This window comes from Dipodomys spectabilis, unplaced genomic scaffold (assembly GCF_019054845.1).
Source record: "Dipodomys spectabilis isolate Male_0828 unplaced genomic scaffold, ASM1905484v1 ptg000335l, whole genome shotgun sequence".
Taxonomy (NCBI): domain Eukaryota; kingdom Metazoa; phylum Chordata; class Mammalia; order Rodentia; family Heteromyidae; genus Dipodomys; species Dipodomys spectabilis.
In genome coordinates, this window is record NW_024871012.1 from 6,010,775 (window position 1) to 6,034,262 (window position 23,488).

Sequence of the window (23,488 nt, forward strand, 5' to 3'; positions counted from 1 at the left end):
ACAGGCATATTCTCAAAGGACTTTTCATTCATAGAGAAAACAATATAGACAGGTATGGAAATCTTGCTGAGAACATGCTGAATGTCAGCAGTTCTGACTCACTGGGTGTAGCTGCTTAGCTATAAAGCAACGCTGTGGGGTAGTGGACTTTTCTCTGCATATGTGCGTCCTGGACCTATGTGGGACTTCTCTCTGGAAGCTCACGTGAGCACAGGAACATGCCTAGGACTACAGCAGTATGTGTTGACTGAAACCCTGGCTGAGGCTGAGAGCAAAGAGAGGAGGACCCTTGTCCTCAAGGCAGGGCACTTGCTCCTGCATGAAAGTCATGTGTAGTGAGAATCATAGGGTGCAGGCAACTTGAGGGCTAAATACAAGAATAACGTGTGCATCTCATTGTTGCAATGGGTCCCTTATGTGGAAAAACGAACTTTACAACTTTGGTGCGAGAGGGGGAGGGAGATGGGAAGGGGAAACAGAGGAGGCAACAATGCTTGATAAGAAATGTACTCATTACCTTGCCCATGTAATTGTAACCCATCTGTACAGAATTTTCACAATTTAAAATAAAAAAAGAATAACATGTAGTAGACAACTGGTTGTTGAACATGAGCTGGGTGATTACAGAACACATCTTCTCAATTTTGTATAGGACAGATACTCACGAGAGACTGCAATTCCATGTCCTGTATGAATGATTGATGCGGCTTGTTCACTAAACCTCTGATACTTCTGTTTTGTCCTGACAAGGCCTCAGAAATATTCCCTTAGCACATTGTAAACCAATTCTCTCTTGTTAGAGAGAATTCCATAACTGCTATGAAATGGGTGTAGTCTAAGACAGCCTATAGTTTATATAGAATTAGAAGTGGGCCACAGTAATAAATGATAGAAAAAATGGAAACATTTTTTTACAGATGAAAATACTACATTATTTGTCAAATGATGTATATGTGTTAGAGTGGGAGTGTGTTCCAGGACACACACACACACACACACACACACACAGAATGCTTAAAGCTATAATTACAGGTATTTGTCTATTATTTTCATTATTTTGTAATTTGAGTCATTCCCTCTGAGTAAAGACAGTAAAGGCTGATTTATACACAAAACTTTACCATTTGACAGTAGCAAGGAACAAAAAAAAAAGACTTTCAGGTTTGTATATATAAGTGAAAGGGAAAAGCAGTGTGTAAATATGTCAAGATAGGAACAGAAATTGCAGGTAATATACCAGACTATAAAAGCAGAAGCATACATGGGCCCCCAACAGTATCCTCGATCACAGATGAACAAATGGGAAGCCTCCCCTGGGTAAATACATATATGAAGAAAGGTAGAGTTGGAGAATGGAGCAGCAGAGTTAGGTACAGAGCTCTGCTGTCTGACTGGTCAGGACAGGGGTGTGGACACGGCCTCTCCTGGCTGCCCCGCCCCACCCTCAGAAACCTTCTATGACCCGTCCATGCTCTGTGATGCAGGCCTGGGATTGTACCTGAGGCCATGCTCCGGCAGGACTCACTTGCCTCTGGCACTCATGTGATTCAGATCATGGGGAATATTCTCTCTTTTCTGAATGGAGCCATGGCTGTGCTTTGGCTCATCTCTCTTAGATATTGATACTAAGTACACCCTTCTAGGTGCCTTACTATTTCTACTTCTATACTTGTGCTACCGTTTGCTGAAACCATCAGTACCAACAATTCATCATAAGAAACACATCCTAAAGGTATGGGAGTATAGGAGAAACCCCACAATTCTCAACTGGTGTTTCCCAGAGGGCATCTCATTAGAGAAAGAGTTCTGTTTACTGAGTATGATGTACTCATAGGGGAAGAGGAATTGAAGCAAGGGTTGGGGGTGGGGAATGTGCCCTCTGAGACTTTGATATCCAAAAGAGAAGTTGGCTCTGATGGCTGAGAACCATCAGTGGTGTCTATCCTCCTGATTGCCTCACAAAGACATCTGACATTGAGAATCAAAGCACTTGAAGCAATATCACTGTTGTAGGGCACGAGGCCTGACAGGGGAGGGAGTTCATAAAAGACTAAGGTTTCCATCTGAAGCCCACAGTTTATCTATGCTGGAAGAAGGAACAAATAGTGACTTTGTATCCAGACTGCTTTAGATACACATATGGGTACACTCAAGAACAATCTTTGCTGACACCTGATCTGAGTCCCATCTCCACGTCCACTGTCCCATCGTGAATCTTGTTTTCAACTGGGATGTTCAGGAGAGCAATACTGACCTCTGTGGTCCTGGACCTCAGGCCCACAGGACACAGTGTCCTCTGAGGGAGCATACTTTAGACTATTACCTGTAGAGATTTTGCACTCAAGAGAAAATATCCTGCTTTAAAGTTTCCCAGAAAAAAAATTGAAAAAAAAAACTTATCGCCTTAAAAAGTTAATCAAGGCAAAGAACAAATTTCTGTCATATTACTCCTGGTTAGTAGATATCTGAACTTCCTATGCAGATGAATATGAGTTCTGGTCCTTTAATTTCATTTTTTCTTCTCAGAGACCAACAATATTGTACAGAAAAAGAAGAGGAGAATTGAGAGGTATGTTTCTTCTTGCTTGATGTAAGCTTGCCAGAACTGAATTCCCCTTTTCTTTTCTGGAGATAACAGACCCACGAGAACAACAGTTACTAGGCACAGACTGTACCAGAAAATGAGGCTCAGAGGAGAGGCTCACAGACAGACAGGACTGAGATGCCTCTCAGAGGCCCAGCTCTGCCAACATGAAGGATCTGGGTGGGTGCTGGGGTGGGTGCTGCTGGCCAGGTAAGATGTGGAGAAAGGACTAGAGGATGCTTTGAGTCACAGTACCTGTGTCCTGACATTGTGCAAAGTGCCTTCTCAGTCTTCATGTCTGAGGGGTCCAGTCACTTCTGTGCCTCTTGCTTCACATAGTAGTTTGATATTGTATTGTACAGGTTGACATGCAGATGCTGTGAAAATGAAGCCACATAAACAAGTGAATAGTCTTAACATTACTGTTGCACTTTTGACTCGTCTATTAATTCTTGGAGCTTTAGACCTTTATTTAAAGAGGTGCTAACTGTAACATCCCTGTGTTCTGACTTTCATCATGCATAAACCACATCCTGATTTTACAGGACAGAGACCTCTGAGAAAAGAAGCTGAGGAGGAGCAGAAGCTGCTTTCTGTGGTGTCAAGGTGATTGGTCACTTTTTTTTTCCTGTTCCCTTCTTTAGCATGTTCTATGCATACCTGGGATTCAGTATATCCAGCCTGAGTCATGAGAAGGATAAAGTAATGGCTATGATTATGAGGACAGGCTAGGGAATAGAGGTAAAAGATTATGAAGAGAGTAGCTAGATTCAAGAGTCCCTTCTTTGCACCCCTCCCCCTGCCCCATCCCACCCCTGTATTCACTGGGCTGGTCCTAGTTACAACGTTGCACATTCTGTCACCTGTAGCCTCCTGGACAAGCATCCCAACACTACTCGCTTTCGGAAACTGCTATGTCCAGACCCCCTCTGTCAGGTGTGTGGCAGGACAGCGGCGGAGGCCAGTCACCTGCTATCTCAAGCATCTGTGAAAGTCGCTGCCTCTTCAGGGTCTCCATTAGTTTCCGAAACTCCTGTGAAAAAGTCATCTGCGTCACCGAACACTCCTCTCTCAGAAAACCTAGCAGAAAATGCAATTCCAGCTATAACAACTGAGCTTTCTCCAACTCTACCCTCCACAGGCTCTCCAGACCATGCTCTGCCACTAGAGACTATGTCTCCTTTGGAAACTAAGTTTGTAGCAGCTCCATTACCATTGCAACAACTCGCCTCAAATCCTCCTCCCCTAGAACATCATACTTGGGGAATAGGACCTGTTCTCCAACATGATTCCACTTGTGGAATGACTGGCAGGCCTTCTGGCTTGTCCACTCATGACCCACTAACCAGAGAATTGTCCTGCAGGGAGCTAGATGTGACGAGCCCGCTCCCTTGTGAGTTAGTAGAGTGTGAGGCCAAGTGGGAATCCCTTGCCCTCCATTCTTCCGAGGCCTCTTCTGAAGGTGTTGCTGCATCCTACCACATCGAGCCCAGTAACCTCTCATTTATCAGACTCGACGTTCTAGCATTCTTGGAGACCCAAATCAAGAAGAGAGGTGGCTTCTTGATGTGGAAAGAAAGGGAAAGCAAAACTGATTCTTGTACCCAACAAGATAAGCTAGGGTGTCAACTGAATTCTGTAGGGAAAGTGTTAGAGTCTGTTGCTGAGCAGCAGGAATTGGCAGTTTCCCTTCCATTTGGGAGCTCCAACGGCAAGCAAGGGGAGCTACACAAGTATATTCAGGCCCCAAGTCCAAATCCCTATAAGGACCATTCTCAGCAAAAGTCTATCCAACTCTTTTGGGGTCTCCCATCTCTACACAGTGAGTCCTTGAGCTCTACTGTCCCTGGCTTAGGTGACTATTCTTTGAAATTTGTCTTCTTCAATATAATCTCCAACGTCTTCACAGCCCACAAATCCCCAGTGATCCCTGACCCTAAACTTCTGCCATTGCCTGAAATCCATTCTCAAGTCTTGCCTGAGACCTTGCACCAAGATCATCTAGGAGCCCAGGCACAGGCCCAGCTTCAATCTCTACTCCTCGGCCTGCCATCTTCTCCTGAACCCCAGATTAGGGCCTGTGGAGTCTGTTTTCATGGACTACAGAGTGAGGTACAGCTCCTTACACCATCTGAAATTCATCACCTGGAATATAATATATTGCAGAAAAAGCAAGAGAATGTGTGGGGTTTACCCTCTGTGGTCCAGAGATCTCAGGAAGACTTTTGTTTTCCAGCTCCAAAACTTCCATTGGTCAGACAGTATTCTAAAGCTAAAGTTATGGTCTCCATCCTTCCTGGTGATTTCCCCCTCAACAGTGGCCTGCAGCAAAAACTAGAGCATCACCTTCGAAAGAGGCTTATCCAGCAGCACTGGGGCCTGCCCCGCAGGATCCAGGAGTCTCTGTCACTGATGAGTCCTAGGATAGAAACTCCCCAGAGCTCTGAGTCTAAGATCAGTGAGGGGCTCTCATGGATTTCCTCCTTCAAACATCAGAAGAGCAAACACCCAAACTTTGAATCGAGCCAACTTGAAAGCTCTGAGAAGAGCATAGAGATATCTCTGCTAGACGAGGAAGTAGGGAAGGAACAGAGACACAGCCCAGAGACTGGACCCAAAGACCATCTGTCCACTGCCTCAGCGGGGGCTCCACATAATAGTTCACAGTCTCAATCTGAGTCAAATTCAGAAAGTGTCACCGGGAGTGTGTCAGGGAGTGATTTGAGTACTTCACTGGTAATTCTGCATCAGAAACAATTCAAGGATGCTCTGGAAGTACACTGGAACAAGAAATTCACAGAAATCAAAGAGTGTCAGGTCCCTGGCACTGTGAATGGTTTATGTCATTCTAACAGCATGCACTTGTCCTTGTGTGAAAAATCCCCTAGCCAAAAGAAACAGAGAGATTTGGCACCATTGGTAGGGAAGGAGAGCAGTCTGGACACACCCCATGATATTTCTTTCCCTGATTCCACCAAGCCAAATATTGTGGCTGACAGAATTAAATTTTTTCAAATGAAGACAATGCAATGTCTTCCCCAGAAGGCCCAGAAATCCATAGAAACCACTTATGCAAAAGAAGGTCCATCTTGGGTCTGCTCCAACTCTAAACTTTCCTCCCCATCAACCTCTATTTCTGGGGTAGATTCTAAACTTGGGGTATCTCAGTCTTTTGGACAAAATTCTGTTGCTAATAGCCAAAAGAAGATGGGAACAACAAATTCAGCCTCACCTGTGAGCAAGAAAGGACAGGGGTTTCAGAGACAATTACTCTCTGATACCAACAATGAGTACATTGAGAACCTACATAGAATGAAGGATGGCAGATGGCCTTTTCTGCGCCCAACCCATGGTGTCCCAGGACACCATGACCATGTGACACAGTCCACAGCAGACAATATGTGCAGTCCAAATGTGTTCCCAAGGACAGCAATGGCTGCACCTGATGCAGACGATAAGAAACAAATTTTTAAACAAAGCGTACAAAGGACTGATGAAAAGAGGATACATTCAGAAAAAAATTCCCTATATAATATCTCTAAGGAGACATTCAAGACCAAGGAATTCTGTGATCTTCCATCCCAAGCTGGAACAAACATCACCAAGGAGAGCAAAGCCTCCCTAGTGACAACTATCAATCAAAGCAAAGCACAAGGTATCCTGACCACTAAAAAGACCCCAATGGATACATTGGTTCACCAAGGTCCTGAGTTATCAGACTTAAAAAATGGACTTTTCAATGAGTTGAAACTGAAACTGGAGAGCAGAAAGACAGGAAAGGGCCAGGGTCTTCAGGATGACCTGCCTCTGGAGTCAGATAACTCGAAAAACGTGACTTTACTTACTTTAAACTCTAGTGTCACCAGTGTGAACATAGCAGCTTCCCATGAGCTGCATGCACAACTGGACAAGACAATGATCAGTGGGAAGCAGGGACAGAAGCCTTGCACCACTAGTGACCTCCACAAGGGCCAAGACAAAAATTCTCCACAAAGTAACAATGGCATGAGCCCTCCAACACTAAAATCAGGCGAGTTTGGTGGAGGAGATACAAGGCTGGGGACATCACAACTCAGAAAGAGGAGTTGCCATCCTCAAAATAAAACATCAAAGGAGATGTCTGGGAGGACATCCCATGTTCTGTTACAGAAGGGTCAGTTTCCTCCTGAAAATCACTTCAGAAACCACATGAAACAGTTTTTTCAGTGGTTTAGTACAGGTAAAAGGGGCAAAGGACAAGAAGGCTCTCTGGGAAAGGGCAGTTCTCCATCATCATCTGCTCAGGCCAGAAGCCTAGGTAAAGGGAGAGCTACTTTTTCTGGGAACACTGAAAATCAAAAAGTCACCAGAGACACTGGGAAAGTAACGGTGGCGAAACAAGGGCAGGGGCGTGGAGTAGGTGTCACATGTCCCCAGGAACCCCTTCTCTCTCCCATGAAGTCTGGGAAAACTCAGCTGACGGCAGAACTGGAGACCCAGACAGACCGTAGGCAGGGCAAGCACCCCAACAAAGCTTCCTGCTCTAAAGTGACATGTGTCAAGTCTTGCGCACAAGAAGCTGCTAGTCCTAGACAGAGTTACCTTGAGAAGAACAGGCAAGGCACAGGCTGGCACAAAGAGCCAACAAAGAGTGTGCTAGCTCCTGATCACAGGCATCTCACAGCCATGGAGTACAAGGAACCAGGGCTCCACCGCAGACCCACCTGCAGACAGCAAGTGCCTCAGGTGCCTCTGGCTACCCCTACCATTCCTAACGGCAGTGTGTTGGGAGTGGTTCCCTTTTGAAAGGGAAACTTTTCCTCCATCATTCCCAGAGACAAGTTTCCTCCCTCAAAATAATTCATAACTTTCCCCCAATAAACCTCCAATATATTGCCTTGTTCTCATCTCCAATAAATGCCCTTACAGCAGTTCTGTCTTTTGCATAGTTTTGTTGGTATGGGTTTAGGGTTATCTATGGCTAGTGTTTAGGAAAAAAGAAAATGAGGTTGGCTCTTCCTGACTGCCCCTATTGTCTCTATAAGGAATGGATGGCCCTACTCTTGAATCCCCTTTCTCTACCAGTAAAGGTTGAGAAGGTTGATCCTAGCTTAGCATATTGCCAACTGCATGGCATGCTATGCTGCAATTCTTCCCTCTATTAATTGTTCCTGTCCTAGAAGTGGTAGAGAAATCTCTCTCTGTACTGAGGACCAAAGGTTGATAAGTTTTTCAGAACCCACTGGTTTACTTATTTCTTAACACAAAGTGGTCAGTAATAGGTAATGACCCCACCGGGGAGAGTTTGATGGCATTGCTCCAGGTGGTAGGTAGAGTCTAAAAGAAGAGGTGGTACTCCTAAGGGATCATTTGTTTTAGGAGCATTCTTTGATCTTGCCACAGATATCTCCCTACTGCTAACAACCCAAAAGATGTGCTTTTTCCCCTGGATATTTCTTCACTATGCTTGGACCGAATAACATTGTTTAGAAAATGAAAATACAGGCTGTTCAGTGTCAGAATGTCACACAGGGTAAGATAAAGGTGATTGTGTGAAAGATGTCTTAGATGGACAAAGAAAATCATGAAGAGAGGAAAAACAACTACTGTAACAAAAATTTATATACCATCGGCACATTCTTCTCAGATCAGTATTATCCTCCAGCCTTTCTTCAAGGTTGATGAGGGTGCTAGAGGGCTTAATGATTTCATAGTGGCTGAACTGTACTATATATGAGGCTCTCTGAGCACTGAATAACTACAGAGAAGTCATCAGGCATGAAATTCCTGTCTTTAGGGAAAGTCTTCCATCTATACTTGAGGACAACAGATATGATATACCGTTAGTGTGCATAAGTTCACCTATCAGGATGAAGTTGCTATACTTAATCGAAGCTTGGTAGAGCTAGAGTAGATCACTTTCAGGCCATCTGCATGATCCAAAAATGAGTCCTCATATGCACATGTCACTAGGGTTACAGATTTTATGGACTTGTACAGAATGCTTTCACTGTTCAAATCTGTGCACATACACAATGCTAAAAAGTTGGCTGCATAGAATGTAACCTCTTATACAGGGATAGACTGAAAACTAGGAGTTTCCTACAGTACACTTTTACTTTTTCCAGAAAAAAACATCGTGGCTTCTCAGCATCAAAATAAATCTGAACATGGAGCTGGGAATGTGGCTTAGTGGTAGAGTGCTTGCCTAGCATATATGAAGCCCTGGGTTCCATTCCTCAACACTACATAAACAGAAAATTCCAGAAGTGGCACTGTGGCTCAAATAGACAGTGCTCAGGTCTTGAGTTCAAGCCCCAGGACTGGAAAAAATAAATCTGGCCAGGTGCCGTTGGCTCACACCTGTAATCCTAGCTACTCAGGAAGCTGAGATCTGAGGATCACAGTTCAAAGCCAGCCCAGGCAGGAAAGGCCGTCAAATTCTCATCTCTAATAAACCACCAGAAAACCGGAAGTGGCACTATGGCTCAAGTGGTATAGAGCTAGCCTTGAGCTGAAGAGGTGATGGACAGCACTCAGGCCCAGAGTTCAAGCCTCATGTCCAATCAAAAAATAAATAAAAATACATAAGCAAATAAATCTGAACAGAAGACAGCTATGATGACCCTTATTACATGTTTCCATCTCTTTGTCCAAGCTTATGACTTAGAGACTACAGTGTTTCCCTCATAGGGATGCAGAAAGAATGCAGACTATGGGGAGCTGCTGGGGAAGAACAAACTGTAGAAATTCAGTGTACTATCCTGATCATGTATGGACATATCATGAACTTTTTCATCTCTTCATACTATGTTAGGATCCTTTACCACCATTCCTGTTTACTTGTTGCCATTTGCTAGTACTTATCAGTAGAAATTATTGGCCAAATGACATAAAGCAAATTTACATTTGCTCTATCTTTCCAGCACATGCCCAAATTGTCAGTTTTTCATGTTTGACACTGATCAAATTGTCATTTTTTAACTTTATGTCATTTGGCATTTTTCCCCTCCCTAGTCTATCCACTAACCTATGTCCTTCACCTTCAAAGTAGAATGCAGAATCTATCATTTAAAAACTTAAAAATCATTTAAATACTTAAAAATCTCCAATCGGGCATGTTGATGCATAACTATAACCCCAGCTTATCAGGAGACAGAGATTAAAAATACAGAAGTTTGATGACAGCCCAGAAAAAAGTGAAAGTGATACTCTATCCTAAACAAGTTAAGCCTGGTAGTCCATGCTTGTAACCCCAGTGACATGGAAGGTATAGGTAGAAATACTATATAAGACAAAGCTAAACCTAGGCAAAATTGAAAAACCTATCTGAAAAATCAAAAAAGTGAAAAAAAGCTGGAGACATGATAGATCAAATACCAAGCAAGTGTGAGGCTTGAGTGTTTTATATGAAGAAATAAACATTAAAAACACTAAAGGTCTGACAACTAAACACTGACCATTGTAGAGGAGAGTAGTTTAAAGCCAAGGTTTTTGTTTTGTTTGCTTTTTGTTTGTTTGCTGTTGGTTGCAGGGCTTTTGTTGGTTGTTGGAGCCAAGGTTTTCATATCCAGATAAAAAAGCATACCTATTCATAAACAGATGAAAAAACATATCTAGATCTGCATTTTGGAAAGATGATTGATTGGCCAAGGGAAGCTGATGAGCATTCATGGGGGTAGCATACAAATAGACCACAGCACCACATATTTGATCCATTTCTTTAGAAAATTAGCCCAATTCTGTATTTATAGGCTTAGGTTTTTCCACAAAACCAGGAAATGAAACTTCTTACTCATGGTCTCTAGGTTTTCTTTTCCTCATGTTCTCTCATTTTCTCATCAGGTCTCTCTTGGTCTGAGACAGAAGCCGGGGTGGGAGTGGGGAGACATGCCCCCCATAGAATTCCTAACAATCACATGCCTAAGACCAGGGAAGTCATATGAACATCCCTGAAACCTAATCCATAATCGAGAGCTTGCCCACATCCATCTAGAACAAGGTAAATTCCTTTAGCGTCTACAAGGGTGCAACATTCTTAAGAATATCAAAATCAGGGGCTGGGAAGTTGGCTCAGTGGTAGAGCGCTTGCCTCACATGCATGAGGTCCTGGGCTTGATTCCTCAGCACCACATAAGCAGAAAAAAGCTGGAAGTGGCACTGTGGCTCAAGTGGTAGGGCACTAGCCTTCAGCTGAAGAGCTGAGGGACGGCACTGAGGCCCAGAGTTCAGCCCCCACAACCGACCACAAAAAAAAAAAAGCATATCAAAATCAAATGATATTCACAGTCATTTACTTCAAACAGCCTATTTTCATATAGACTATATACATTCTGTTATGTGCTTTAAATGATCTGTAGGTCACTTATACCTAATATTATGTAAACATTAAATTAAATGCCTTATACAGTATTATTTAAGGTGTCATGCAAGAAAAAGGTTTACACATGTCAGCACAGTTGCAAGTATCTTTTCTGAATAATTTTGAACTACATTCTTTGAACCCAGAGATATGGAAGCTACTAAGACAAAAGAAAAACTATGAAAATGAAAGTAATTTGAAGGGATAATTCAGTCTAATAATAAATTTAAGTTAGGGCTGGGGGAGTAGTTCAATGATAGGCCACTAGCTAGCATATATGAGGCCCTGGGTTTGAGATGAACATAAGAAAGAAAAAGGAAAGGCAAAGGCAAGGCAAAGGGAAAGGAAAAGGCAGGGGCAGTGCCAAGAACAAAGGCAAACTCAGGAAATCCACGGCATAGACAAGGTAAGGACAGAAAGGCTAGGACTAGGAAAGGGAAAAGGAAAAGAAGGGAAGGGAAGGGGAAAAGGAAGGGAGGGGGAGGGGCAGGGGGAAAGGGAAGGGAGAGAGGAAGGGGAATGGGAAAGAGGAAGGAGAAGGGGAAGGGGAAATAGAAAGGAGAAGGGGAAGGTAAAGGTAAAGGAAAAAGGGTAGGGGGAAGGGGCAGGGAAAGGGAAAGGGGATCTCATCAGATTCATCAGATGAAAGCCTCTGATCTAATACAAAGATCCACCCTGCAGCCGATAATGACACGTGTAAATGCAATTGAACCCTAGGGTGCCCTTTACTTGGCTGAGCATTATATCCGGCTGTGTCTGGCCAGATGATGCCAAATGAGATGAGCATCAAAACCAATGGACGTAGTTAAGAAGATAGTCATTCCCAATGTGAATGGGGCTGGGAAGGTGGCTCAGTGGTAGAGTGCTTGACTTGCATGCATAAGGCCCTAGGTTTGATTCCTCAGCACCACATAAGCAAAAAAAAGAAAAAAAAACCAATGTGAATGAATATCATCTAGTTCCTACACAACTGAATTTTTTAAAGAAGACTGAAGAAAGGAGAAATTATTCCTTTTATTCTGCCTGGGTATTGGAGCTATGACATCAGTCTACTTCTGTTCTCATATGGAAACTTGTACCAAGTACATCCGGCTTCTCAGACCAGCTTTCTTGAAACTTGGTTTCGCTAGGCTTTTCTGCCATCCTGCTACATAATTTATAGTTCCCAATCTTCTGCTGCTCTTTAACAATTCAGAATAGTATCTCTTTTGTAACCTGACTGTTTTGAGTCAACAGGATGGACTTTTCCAATCATTCTTCAAGCTTTCTTTTTTTTTTTTTTTGGGGTCTGGTCGTGGGGCCTGAACTCTGGGCCTGGGCGCTGTCCCTCAGCTCTTCAGCTCAAGGCTAGTGCTCTACCACTTGAGCCACAACGCCACTTCCGGCTTTTTTCTTTTTGCTTATGTGGTGCTGAGGAATCGAACCCAGGGCCTCGAGCATGCAAGGCAAGTGCTCTACCACTGAGCCACCTTCCCAGCCCTTCAAGCTTTCTTTTAATTCTAACTGGATTTCTGGTAAAAGTCCACATTGAGAACTTTGGTTGGCTCCCATTTTCAGATTGTCTTTAATGCCTACCCTTTACCATTAATACTCATGGGAACATGAAGTTTAACCATTTACCTCTCCAAACACTGCTGTCTGTATTGATTTCTGTACCTGTGTATCCACTGTACAAAAAACTTCTGGTTCCACAACAGGAACCAATATACAAGGACACGTGCACCTCCATGTTTATTGCAGCACTGTTCACAATAGCTAGGATATGGAAACAACCCAGAAGCCCCACCACAGATGAATGGATCCAAAAATTGTGGTATCTATACACAATGGAATATTATGCAGCCATTAGAAATGACAAAATAATGGCATTTGCAGGGAAATGGATGGAGCTAGAAGGAATCATGTTGAGCGAGGTAAGCCAAGAGCGAAGAGACAAACGGTACATGGTCTCCCTGATAAGTGGATGCTAAATCCAAAATGTTAGGTGATACGACAAAACTAACAGGACTTAAGAAACAAAGAACTCCCACTCATCTGGTCGAACCACTACTAAATATCCCCATGCTACTGATCACATGTATGGTGTATAACATGTGAACACTGTTATATGTTACAGACTGTGATAGACAATTTGCTCCAGGAAAGTTAGAATGAACTTGTGACTTTAAATGAGCATCATTATTCCACAATACTGTGAAATTCCGGAAATTATGTAATCACTTAATCACAATCAAAAAAAAAAAAAAAAAAAAAGAACCTCGGGGAAGATAGGGAGGGAGGGGATGGTAGGGGGAAAAGAATGGAGGGGGTAACAATGTTCAAGAAGAAGTGTACTCATTACCTCACTCATGTAACTGTAACCCCCTGTATAGTATCTTTACAATAAAAAAAAACTTCTGGTTCCAAATACAAAATCATTTCTATCACATCCTACCTAACAAGCTTAGCTATGATTGCTGTTTTAAGACATTTGTAGGTGTCAGACTCTTTCTCTATGAAATGAAGATAGCTGATATCCCTATCAGAGATTAATGGTAAGGATTACTTAAAAGGAAACAGTATCAAAGCATCAACGATCTGAAACTAGATTGGGGTAATCTTCTTGTCAAACAAATCCCTCCAATCCCTCCCAAGAAGACAGCACAAATCTAACAACATTCAAAATTACAAGTGTCCAATAGCACCTATCACCTTACCTTACCAGTCTTCTGGGGCACTGACTGATACTCCAGGTTGTGGTTTTCCATAGCAAGGTCTGTTCAGAGTGACTGTTAGAAAAAAAGATTTTATCAGAATAAATGAGAAAAATGCACATGATAACTTTAATCTGATATACAGTAACATGCTAGATTCTGAAAAAGTTTCTCAATAGACAGGTGCATGAAACAAGTATTATGCACACTTATTTGACAGTGTGTCACTTTCTTGTGCAAAACTTCTATACTCTCAAGGCACATACACTGGTATTTTCACTTGGTCCTAATCTTCTCAGCCCCCTCCTCTCCCTTTCATAACAGTTCATAATTTGGAAGTTTGATTTAGAAGTGCATTCAAGGCTATCATAGATTAGACTGACTTTGCTTATGATATGCCACAAAGGCAAAACAGAGAAGTTAGCTCTATGAACAGGTTATCAGAATAAGGCTTGGTTGATGCACTAAATTATTGAAGATCCTACATCTTGCCTTTCCAGTGAGCACAGCTTCTCCTAATCTAAGGAACCTGGAAAAATAAGACAAGTCTGGATTTTAGGGTCAGGGAGAAAGCCCATGAGTAGAGAAGGATCCTACCTAACCCTCACATTGCCTCAAAAGTGGGCAGGTAAGACTCGTGACTGTGTGCCAAAGTACACACCTATACACGTGAGGGGCGAAAGTGGGAGAAGAGTCTGATCACTCATGTTCTTCACAACTCTGCAGGCTCATGGTGAAGGTAACTGGAAAACATTGTTTTAATTGGCTTTATCATTGTTTGAAAATTCTAAAGATAGCTAAGTGTAGTAGCGCAAGCTGTGGTCTCAGCTACTTGGCAGGCAGAGATCAGAAGCATTACACTTCAAGGCCAGTCAGAGAAAAATGTTCACGAGACTTCATTTCTCACAGTAAAAGCTGTCATGCAGATATGTGGGGAACATAAAGAAGAAGACTGTAGGCCAGGCCAGCCTCCATAAAAACACAAGACCCTACCTCAAAACAAACTGAAGAAACGTTAGACCCATCACTAAAGCTCCTGACTCAGAGCCTGCCTACCAACACAATGCTCTGAGTTCAAACCTCAGAGCAACAAAGCAACCACTCAACAAAGCAAACCTAAAAAGTGAAAAACAAAAACCAGAAATACTTTAAAGATCTTTATATATTCTGACTTGCTCCTAGACGCATGATAGCTTTGCCCTAGCCTTGATTCACTCATTAAACCTCAATGGACACAGGGGCAGTAGACCACACCTGAAATCCTTCCCATTCAGAATGTGGAGAACAAGAGGACAGTAGTTCAAGGCCAGTCAAAAATTCACAGACTATTTATTAGAACTCAACACCAAAAGCCACCAAAGAAAATCCTGTAACACATGGAGGCTGAACAACACACTGCTGAATCACGAGTGAGTCATGGAAGAGATTAGAAAGGAAATTCAAATGTTCATGATATTTAACAAAAATGAGCACACAAATTACCAGCTCCTCTGGGACACAGCAAAGGCAGTACTCAGGGGCAAGTTTATAGCTCTGAGTTCCTACATCAACAAATTGGAGAGATCTGAAACCAACAATTTAATGAGACATCTGAGCCTCCTTGAAAAAGAGCAGCAAGATAACCCCCAATACAGTAGACGGAAAGAAATCATTAAAATTAAATCAGAATTAAATGAATTAGAATCCAAAAAACCATAGAAAGAATCAACAAAACAAAGAGTTGGTTCTTCGAAAAAATTAACAAAATTGACAGACCCTTAGCAAATCTTATCAGAAAAAGAAGAGAACACACCCAAATTAATAAACTCAGAGATGAGAATGGAAATATCACCACAGAAACAACCAAGATTCAGAACATTATAAGGGAATACTTCTCAAAACTTTATGCTAATAAGTTTGAGAACTTGGCAGAAATGGACCTTTTCCTAGCAAATATTGACATGCTGAAACTAAACCAAGATGAGTTAATCCATCTTAACAGGCCCATATCAAGCATTGAAATAGAAGCAGCAATAAGAGACCTCCCATCTAAGAAAAGCCCAGGACCAGATGGCTTTACACAAGGAATTCTACAAGGCCTTCAAAGCAGAGCTCACACCAATACTTCTCCAACTCTTCAATGAAATTGAAAGAGAAAGTTCACTACCGAACTCATTCTATGAAGCCATCATAACCCTCATCCCAAAACCAGGCAGGACTCATCAAAGAAAGAGAACTATAGACCCTGTTCTTTGATGAACATTGATGTAAAACTTCTCAGCAAAATTCTGGCCAATTGACTTCAACAATTCATCCAAAAAATCATACACCACAATCAAACCGGATTCATTTCAGGGATGCAAAGCTGGTTCAACATACGCAAATCAATTAACATAATTCTTCACATCAACAGGAGCAAGGATAAGAACCACATGGTTATCTCAATAGATGCAGAAAAGGCATTTGATAAGATCCAACACTCCTTTATGATAAAGGTTCTGGAAAAATTAGGAATCCATGGAACATTCTGTAAGGTCCGGTCCTGGATGGCTAGCAGACTCCACCCTTCTCACAGCAAAGTCTCCACTCAGTACCTGCATTACTTAGGCAACTGGGACACCTGGAAGAGGTCACATCTGCACCCACTGAGGTCACATCTGAATTTGATGTGGCCATACCTTCCTCTGCCCATACCCTAGATAAGGCCTAGTCCAGGCCCAGACACCCTCTCTCTGCTCTTTTCTAGCTCTTTCCTCTCTTTTTTCTAGCTCTCTTCTCTTTCTCAGCTCTCTCTTTCCCAGGCCTTTCCAAGCTGCGTGGAGGTCCAACCTGACCTGGTCCCAGCAGGTCTACTGAATAAACCTACCCCTTACCTAAATACCACATGCGTGGTGCTGTTCTTACTCGCCTACCTCTTTTAAAAAACCTCACACATTCCTCAATACAATAAAGGCTGTATATGACAAACCTACAGCCAGCATTATACTTAATGGTGAAAAACTAAAGCCATTTCCTCTTAACTCAGGAATGAGACAAGGATGTCCACTCTCTCCACTTCTCTTCAGTCTAGTATTAGAATGCCTAGCTATAGCAATAAGACAAGATGCAAACATAAAGGGGATCCAAATAGGGAAAGAAGAAGTAAAACTCTCCCTCTTTGCAGATGACATGATCTTGTATTTAAAGAATCCCACGGACTCCACTCCCAAATTACTCAAGCTGATTCAAAATTTTGGCAAAGTAGCAGGGTATAAAATTAATCCTCAAAAAATCAATGGCTTTTCTGTATACCAACAATGAGAAAAGTGTGGCTGAAATTAGGAAAGCAGCTCCATTCGTAATAGCCCCACAAAAAATAAAATACCTAGGAATTCACCAAAGAAGTGAAGGACCTCTATGATGAAAACTTTAAAAACTTGAAAAAGGAAATCAAAACCGAACTTGGAAAGTGGCAAAAACTCCCATGCTCCTGGACTGGAAAGATCAACATCATCAAAATGGCAATACTTCCCAAGGCTATTTACAAATTCAATGCGATACCTATCAATATTCCAACCTCATTCTTCAAGGAAATAGAAGAGGCAATCCAAAAATTCATATGGAATAATAAAAGACCCCGAATAGCAAAAACGATCCTGAACGGAAAGAACAGTGCTGGAGGAATATCAATATCAAATTTCAAACTCTACTATAAAGCCATAGTAATCAAAACAGCTTGGTACTGGCACAAGAACAGACCTCAGGACCAATGGAATAGAATTGAAAACCCAGAAATGAACCTACAGACCTATAGTCATCTAATCTTCGATAAGGGAGCTAAAAAAAAATAGAATGGAAGAAAGACAGCCTCTTCAGTAAATGGTGCTGGCAAAATTGGTTAACTACATGTAGAAAACTAAAGCTAGATCCTTATATATCACCCTGCACCAGAATCAACTCCAAATGGATCAAAGACCTCGGAGTTAAAACAGACACTCTGAAAACATTACAGGATGGAATAGGAGAAACCCTAGGTCTCCTTGGCACAGGCTGAAATTTTCTTAATAGAGACCCAGAAACACAACAAATCAAAGAAAGGTTGGACAAATGGGATTGCATGAAATTGCAGAGCTTCTGCATGGCAAAGGACATAGCTAGCAAGATCAATAGAAAGCCAGGGATTGGGAGAAGATCTTCACTAACCATACAATGGACAAGGGTCTCATATTTAAAATATACCTGGAACTCAAAAAATTAAATCCCCCAACAACAAATCTTCAAAGAAACAATTGCCCAATAAATAAGTGGGCTAAAGACTTGAAGAGAAACTTCTCTGAAGAGGAAAGAAGGATGGCCAATAGACACATGAAGAAATGCTCAACCTCTCTAGCCATAAAAGAAATGCAAATCAAAACAACATTGAGATACCACCTCACCCCAGTTAGAATGGCTATAATCAAGAACTCTAATAACGACAGATGCTGGAGGGGATGTGGACAGAAGGGAACCTTACTGCATTGTTGGTGGGGGTGTAAACTTGTTCAACCACTGTGGAAAGTAGTATGGAGGTTCCTCAAAAGACTCCACATAGAGCTCCCCTATGACCCAGCAATCCCACTTTTGGGCATTTACCCAAATGTTCACAAACAAGACCACGCTAAAGCTAGCAGTACGACTATGTTTATTGCAGCCTTATTGCTACTATGAATGTTTGCTCCTGGATGGGAAGGGAAAACAAAGGAGGAGGCTACAATGCTTGATAAGAAATGTAGTCATTATCTTGCCCATGTAATTGTAACTCCTCTGTACAGTATTTTCACAATAAAAATTAAATTTAAATTAAATTCACAGACTTCACCTCAATCAAGAAAATCTGGTGTGGTGGCACATACCTGTTGTTCCAATTATGCAGGACATATAAATAAGAGGGTGGAGGTCCAGGTATAAACTCAAAACCCTCTTGAGAAAATAAAGCAAAAAGGGCTGGGAGGTCCTACCTCCATTGGTAGGGCACCTAATCACCTACCTAGTGCAAGGCACTAGGTTCAACCCCCAGGATTGCCCCTGCCCTGCAAAAAAAAAAAAAAATACCCAGCTGAAAATGGGCATACTCTACTTCATGGAAACCAATCTCAAAAAAGTGGGGAGGATTAAACCTTCTAAGGATGCCTATAGAAAGTCAGTGCACTTTGTGGGTCTGGCCTATACCGGAGGAAATAAACTTAGCACCCTTTTACCAGTCACACCTAAAACTGCTACTACTGGAACAAGCAGCTGGTATCATATCCATAACTTCTTAGGTTTGATTTCTAGCACAAAGGGAGGAAAAGGACACAGAGGGCAGAAAGGGAGAAGGGAGGAAGCAAACTTTTATGTAGCATGGGAAAATAAGAAAATTAAAATATAAAGTGGAAAAGCAGACTTCAAACAAAGTGCTTTTGCTTTGCAAAAACCATAGAAAAGGGCTGGAATTTGGCTTAGTGGTATTGTGCTTGCCAGGCATGCATGAAGCCCTAGGTTCTATTCCTCAGTACCATATAAACAGAAAAGGCTGGAAGTGGCACTGTGGCTCAAGTGGTAGAGCACTAGCCTTGAGCAAAAAGGCTCAGGGATAGTGCCAAGACCCTGACTTCAAGCCCCAGGACTGGAAAACAAAACAAAATAATACATACATACACACACACACATGCCATAGAAAATGGAAAAACAGAGACTTTAGCTCAAGACAGTGGCTCCAGGAGCAAACATTCATAGTAGCAATAAGGCAGGAGTAAAGGCTTTCTTGATCTCTGAGGCTTACCCCTGAAGACAGAATATAAAAGTGACCACACATCAAAAGCCCTCAGAAGTTGCAAAATAGATGGGTGAACAGCAATGACATGACAAGGTGGATCTCTGAACAGGAGTGGACAATCCAAAAAGCTGTTCTAGCACAAAGACTGGGAAATGAGGCAACCTGTATGATGTGCAGGATGTGGTGTCAGCCTGGATCAATTACTCATTAGCTGTCCAGTGGCATTGAACAAGCAGAACAGAGAGGCCTGGTGATACCTTTCTTGGGAGCTGACTCTGATTTTATTGTGCATAAATCTATTCAAGTAATCTAGTTTATTTGTTTATTTTTGGTAGGGAAAACATGAGTACTCCACAAAAGACATCCTCCTTCCCTCCCAGAGACACAGCACCTGGAATGAAACCTTCCCCCTAACCAAGAAGAATGCCATTTTTGAAAGTGGTTAAATCCAAAATGCAAGGAGATGTGACAAGTAAGCAGGACTCAAGGGGGCTGGGAAGGTGGCTCAGTGGTAGAGCGCTTGCCTTGCATGCCTGAGGCCCTGGGTTCGATTCCTCAGCACCACATAAACAAAAAGAAAAAAGCCGGAAGTGGCGCTGTAGCTCAAGTGGTAGAGTGCTAGCCTTGAGCTGAAGAGCTGAGGGACAGCGCCCAGGCCCAGAATTCAGGCCCTACGACCAGACCCCCCCCCCCCCAAAAAAAAAAACAGGACTCAAGAAACAAAGGATCTCTACTCAATTTGTCGTATCATTTCTAAATGACTCAGTGCTCTTGACCTTATATATGGCATATATATGTGCATGTCTGAGGGAAGCTAGGAGGAGGACACAGAATCAGAGGGAAACAGGAAAATATACAACAGAGGGGCCCATCAGCTGCGCTGGACATTGATGATGAAAACAAACTAAGTAACTCAAGGGCAGCGATGGGAGGGAGGGAAGGAGAGGGAAAGAGGGAGAAGCTTACACTAAACAAAAGGAAAGAAAGGTACATATCACCAAATGTGGAAGAAATCGTTGTATTGTAAAAACTCATAGAATTCAAACATTACAGACCATGATAATGACCATTTGCCTTGTGAAGGTTAAAATGTTTGTGACTTCTTGGCGTTCACTTTGTAAGCTGTTTATTTCATCTCAAGTAAAATGTTTGATGTGACTGTATAATGAGAACAACAAAGCCAGGAGTGGTGGTACATGCTTATAACCTCAGCAAGGAGCATACTCTATACACTAGATGGTAACACCTTATCTCAAAAATTCAAGAACAAGCTTGAAAACTCCATGCCAAGTGAAAATGCCAAACTGCCATATGATTCTACCAATGTAAGATGGAGAAGCAAGTCACAGAGACAGAAAGCAGATCAGTGGCTACAAGGGGCTGGGAGGAAAAGGAATGATGAGGGCCTTTCCTGGTTAACTGTGCCAGTCACACAACAGCTCCTGTGTACAATCTTCTGGATACACTAAATGCTACTAAAGTATACACATTGAAACCATCCATTTCATGGAACAGAAATGGTAACACTCAAGAAAATGAAAAGGCAAGCCACAGACTGGCTGGCACTGTTGCCACGAGAAATTTCTTAATATAAGACTTGTCTCTGAAAAGAAGATAGTGGAAAAATCAAAAACAATAAAGCTAACAACTCAAAAGTATGCAGAACACTGAGAACAGACAATTCATTTAAGAAATTAGACAAATAAAATGCCTTTTGCAGGAGGCACCTACACACCAGCCAGGAAGCATGCCCTCCAATGCCAGTCCAGCTGTGCTAGTCCCCTGGTTAGTCCACCTGCAGAAGGGCTCCTCTGGATGTCCCAGCTCGACAGACCCCTTGGAGGCAGAGTTGCATCCCTGACCGATTAAGGTGAACCTTAGCAAAGTGTCGTGTGGGAACAGCATAGATGGTCAGGGATGGTCCAGGCAAGGGACCAAGGGCCTGCAAGATCTTCAGAGAAGCAAAGACAGGAACTGTGGGCCAGAAGAGGTCTACTTATGACCTCTGGAGAGCGAGACAATCCATCAAGCACAGTGAAAGGTGAACAAAAACAGTTTATTCTCACTATGTACACCAGAAAGGGGTCCTGTGATAACCTTGTCCTGCGGCGAGATACCAGAGCCAAGAGCAGCCTCCACCACCAAGCCTCCAATAGGCAGCCCCGACCTTATGAGGTGGTCTGCAAACCTCCAAACCTGTGACCTCCAAAGCCCCAAAGCCCCAGGCTTTTCCTTTCTTCCCTTCCTCCCCCACACGCAGGCCTCTCCACTGTCCGTGGGCCTGCCCCGCCCTGCTCCGGGAGGCAGGTCCCAAGTGACCCCTTGAAAGGAGGCCCATGACCTTTGGAGGAGGCCCCATGACCTTTGGAGGAGCCCCATGACCTTTGGAGGAGCCCCATGACCTTTGGAGGAGCCCCATGACCTTTGGAGGAGCCCCGATGACCTTTGGAGGAGCCCCATGACCTTTGGAGGAGCCCCGATGACCTTTGGAGGAGGCCCAAGTGGCCTCTCGAGGCCTGCCCTGCCCTGCTCCAGCAGGCCCTCTCCTCTCCTCTCTCCTCCGGACTCCCGGTCTCTCCGGTCCGCCCCGGTCTCCTCAGGGCTCCGGTCTCCTCAGGGCTCCGGTCTCCTCAGGGCCCCGGTCTCCTCAGGGCTCCGGTCTCCTCAGGGCTCCGGTCTCCTCAGGGCTCCGGTCTCCTCAGGGCCCCGGTCTCCTCAGGGCTCCGGTCTCCTCAGGGCCCCGGTCTCCTCAGGGCCCCGGTCTCCTCAGGGCTCCGGTCCGCCCCGTCTGCTCAGGGCTCAGGGTCTCCTCAGGGCTCCGGTCCGCCCCGTCTGCTCAGGGCTCCGGTCCGCCCCGTCTGCTCAGGGCTCAGGGTCTCCTCAGGGCTCCGGTCCGCCCCGTCTGCTCAGGGCTCAGGGTCTGCTCAGGACTCCGGTCCGCCCCGTCTGCTCAGGGCTGTTCCGCCCGCCCCCCCCCCCCCCCCCCCCCCCCGCGGCCTACATCTACCCAGATGGGCGGCGCCCTCCCCCCACTGATGGTTTCAAACCGCCGTTCACGCTCCTCCCCAAAGCGGCCCCCTGTCCAATCCCAGCAGGCAGCTGCCAGGTGGGACTCGACGCCCCGCCCCCTCCAGCAGCACGCTCCGCCCCCTTTCGGGGCGGTGGCCTCTCAATGCCCCACTCTGTCCCACGGCCCCGATCTGCGGCCCTGTCTGTGAGCCCCGGTCTGTGAGGCTCTGTCTGTGAGGCCCTGTCTGTGAGCCCCGGTCTGTGAGGCTCTGTCTGTGAGCCCCGGTCTGTGAGGCTCTGTCTGTGAGCCCCGGTCTGTGAGGCTCTGTCTGTGAGCCCCGGTCTGTGAGGCTCTGTCTGTGAGCCCCGGTCTGTGAGGCTCTGTCTGTGAGGCTCTGGTCTGTGAGGCCCTGTCTGTGAGGCTCTGTCTGTGAGGCTCTGGTCTGTGAGGCCCTGTCTGTGAGGCCCTGTCTGTGAGGCTCTGTCTGTGAGGCTCTGTCTGTGAGGCTCTGTCTGTGAGGCTCTGGTCTGTGAGGCTCTGTCTGTGAGGCTCTGTCTGTGAGGCTCTGGTCTGTGAGCCCCGGTCTGTGAGGCTCTGGTCTGTGAGGCCCTGTCTGTGAGCCCCGGTCTGTGAGGCCCTGTCTGTGAGGCCCTGTCTGTGAGGCTCTGTCTGTGAGGCCCTGTCTGTGAGGCTCTGTCTGTGAGGCTCTGTCTGTGAGGCTCTGTCTGTGAGGCTCTGGTCTGTGAGGCTCTGTCTGTGAGGCTCTGTCTGTGAGGCTCTGGTCTGTGAGGCCCTGTCTGTGAGGCTCTGTCTGTGAGGCTCTGGTCTGTGAGGCCCTGTCTGTGAGGCTCTGTCTGTGAGGCCCTGTCTGTGAGGCCCTGTCTGTGAGGCTCTGGTCTGTGAGGCTCTGGTCTGTGAGGCTCTGTCTGTGAGGCTCTGTCTGTGAGGCCCTGTCTGTGAGGCCCTGTCTGTGAGGCCCTGTCTGTGAGGCCCTGTCTGTGAGGCTCTGTCTGTGAGGCCCTGTCTGTGAGGCCCTGTCTGTGAGGCTCTGGTCTGTGAGGCTCTGGTCTGTGAGGCTCTGTCTGTGAGGCCCTGTCTGTGAGGCCCT

General features: G+C 44.4%; 1 protein-coding gene across 1 annotated transcript in view; it reads left to right on the plus strand.

The window, feature by feature from the left end:
• The first annotated feature begins 1,554 nt into the window (after positions 1–1,554).
• LOC122095130 (spermatogenesis-associated protein 31D3-like) overlaps positions 1,555–23,488 on the plus strand; it is a 38,088-nt gene continuing 16,154 nt past the window's right edge. The window contains 6 exon segments of the mRNA XM_042665614.1: positions 1,555–1,581; positions 1,583–1,643; positions 3,130–3,190; positions 3,454–3,594; positions 3,949–4,076; positions 4,440–5,161. Of these exon segments, the coding sequence (XP_042521548.1) occupies positions 1,555–1,581; positions 1,583–1,643; positions 3,130–3,190; positions 3,454–3,594; positions 3,949–4,076; positions 4,440–5,161 (1,140 nt within the window).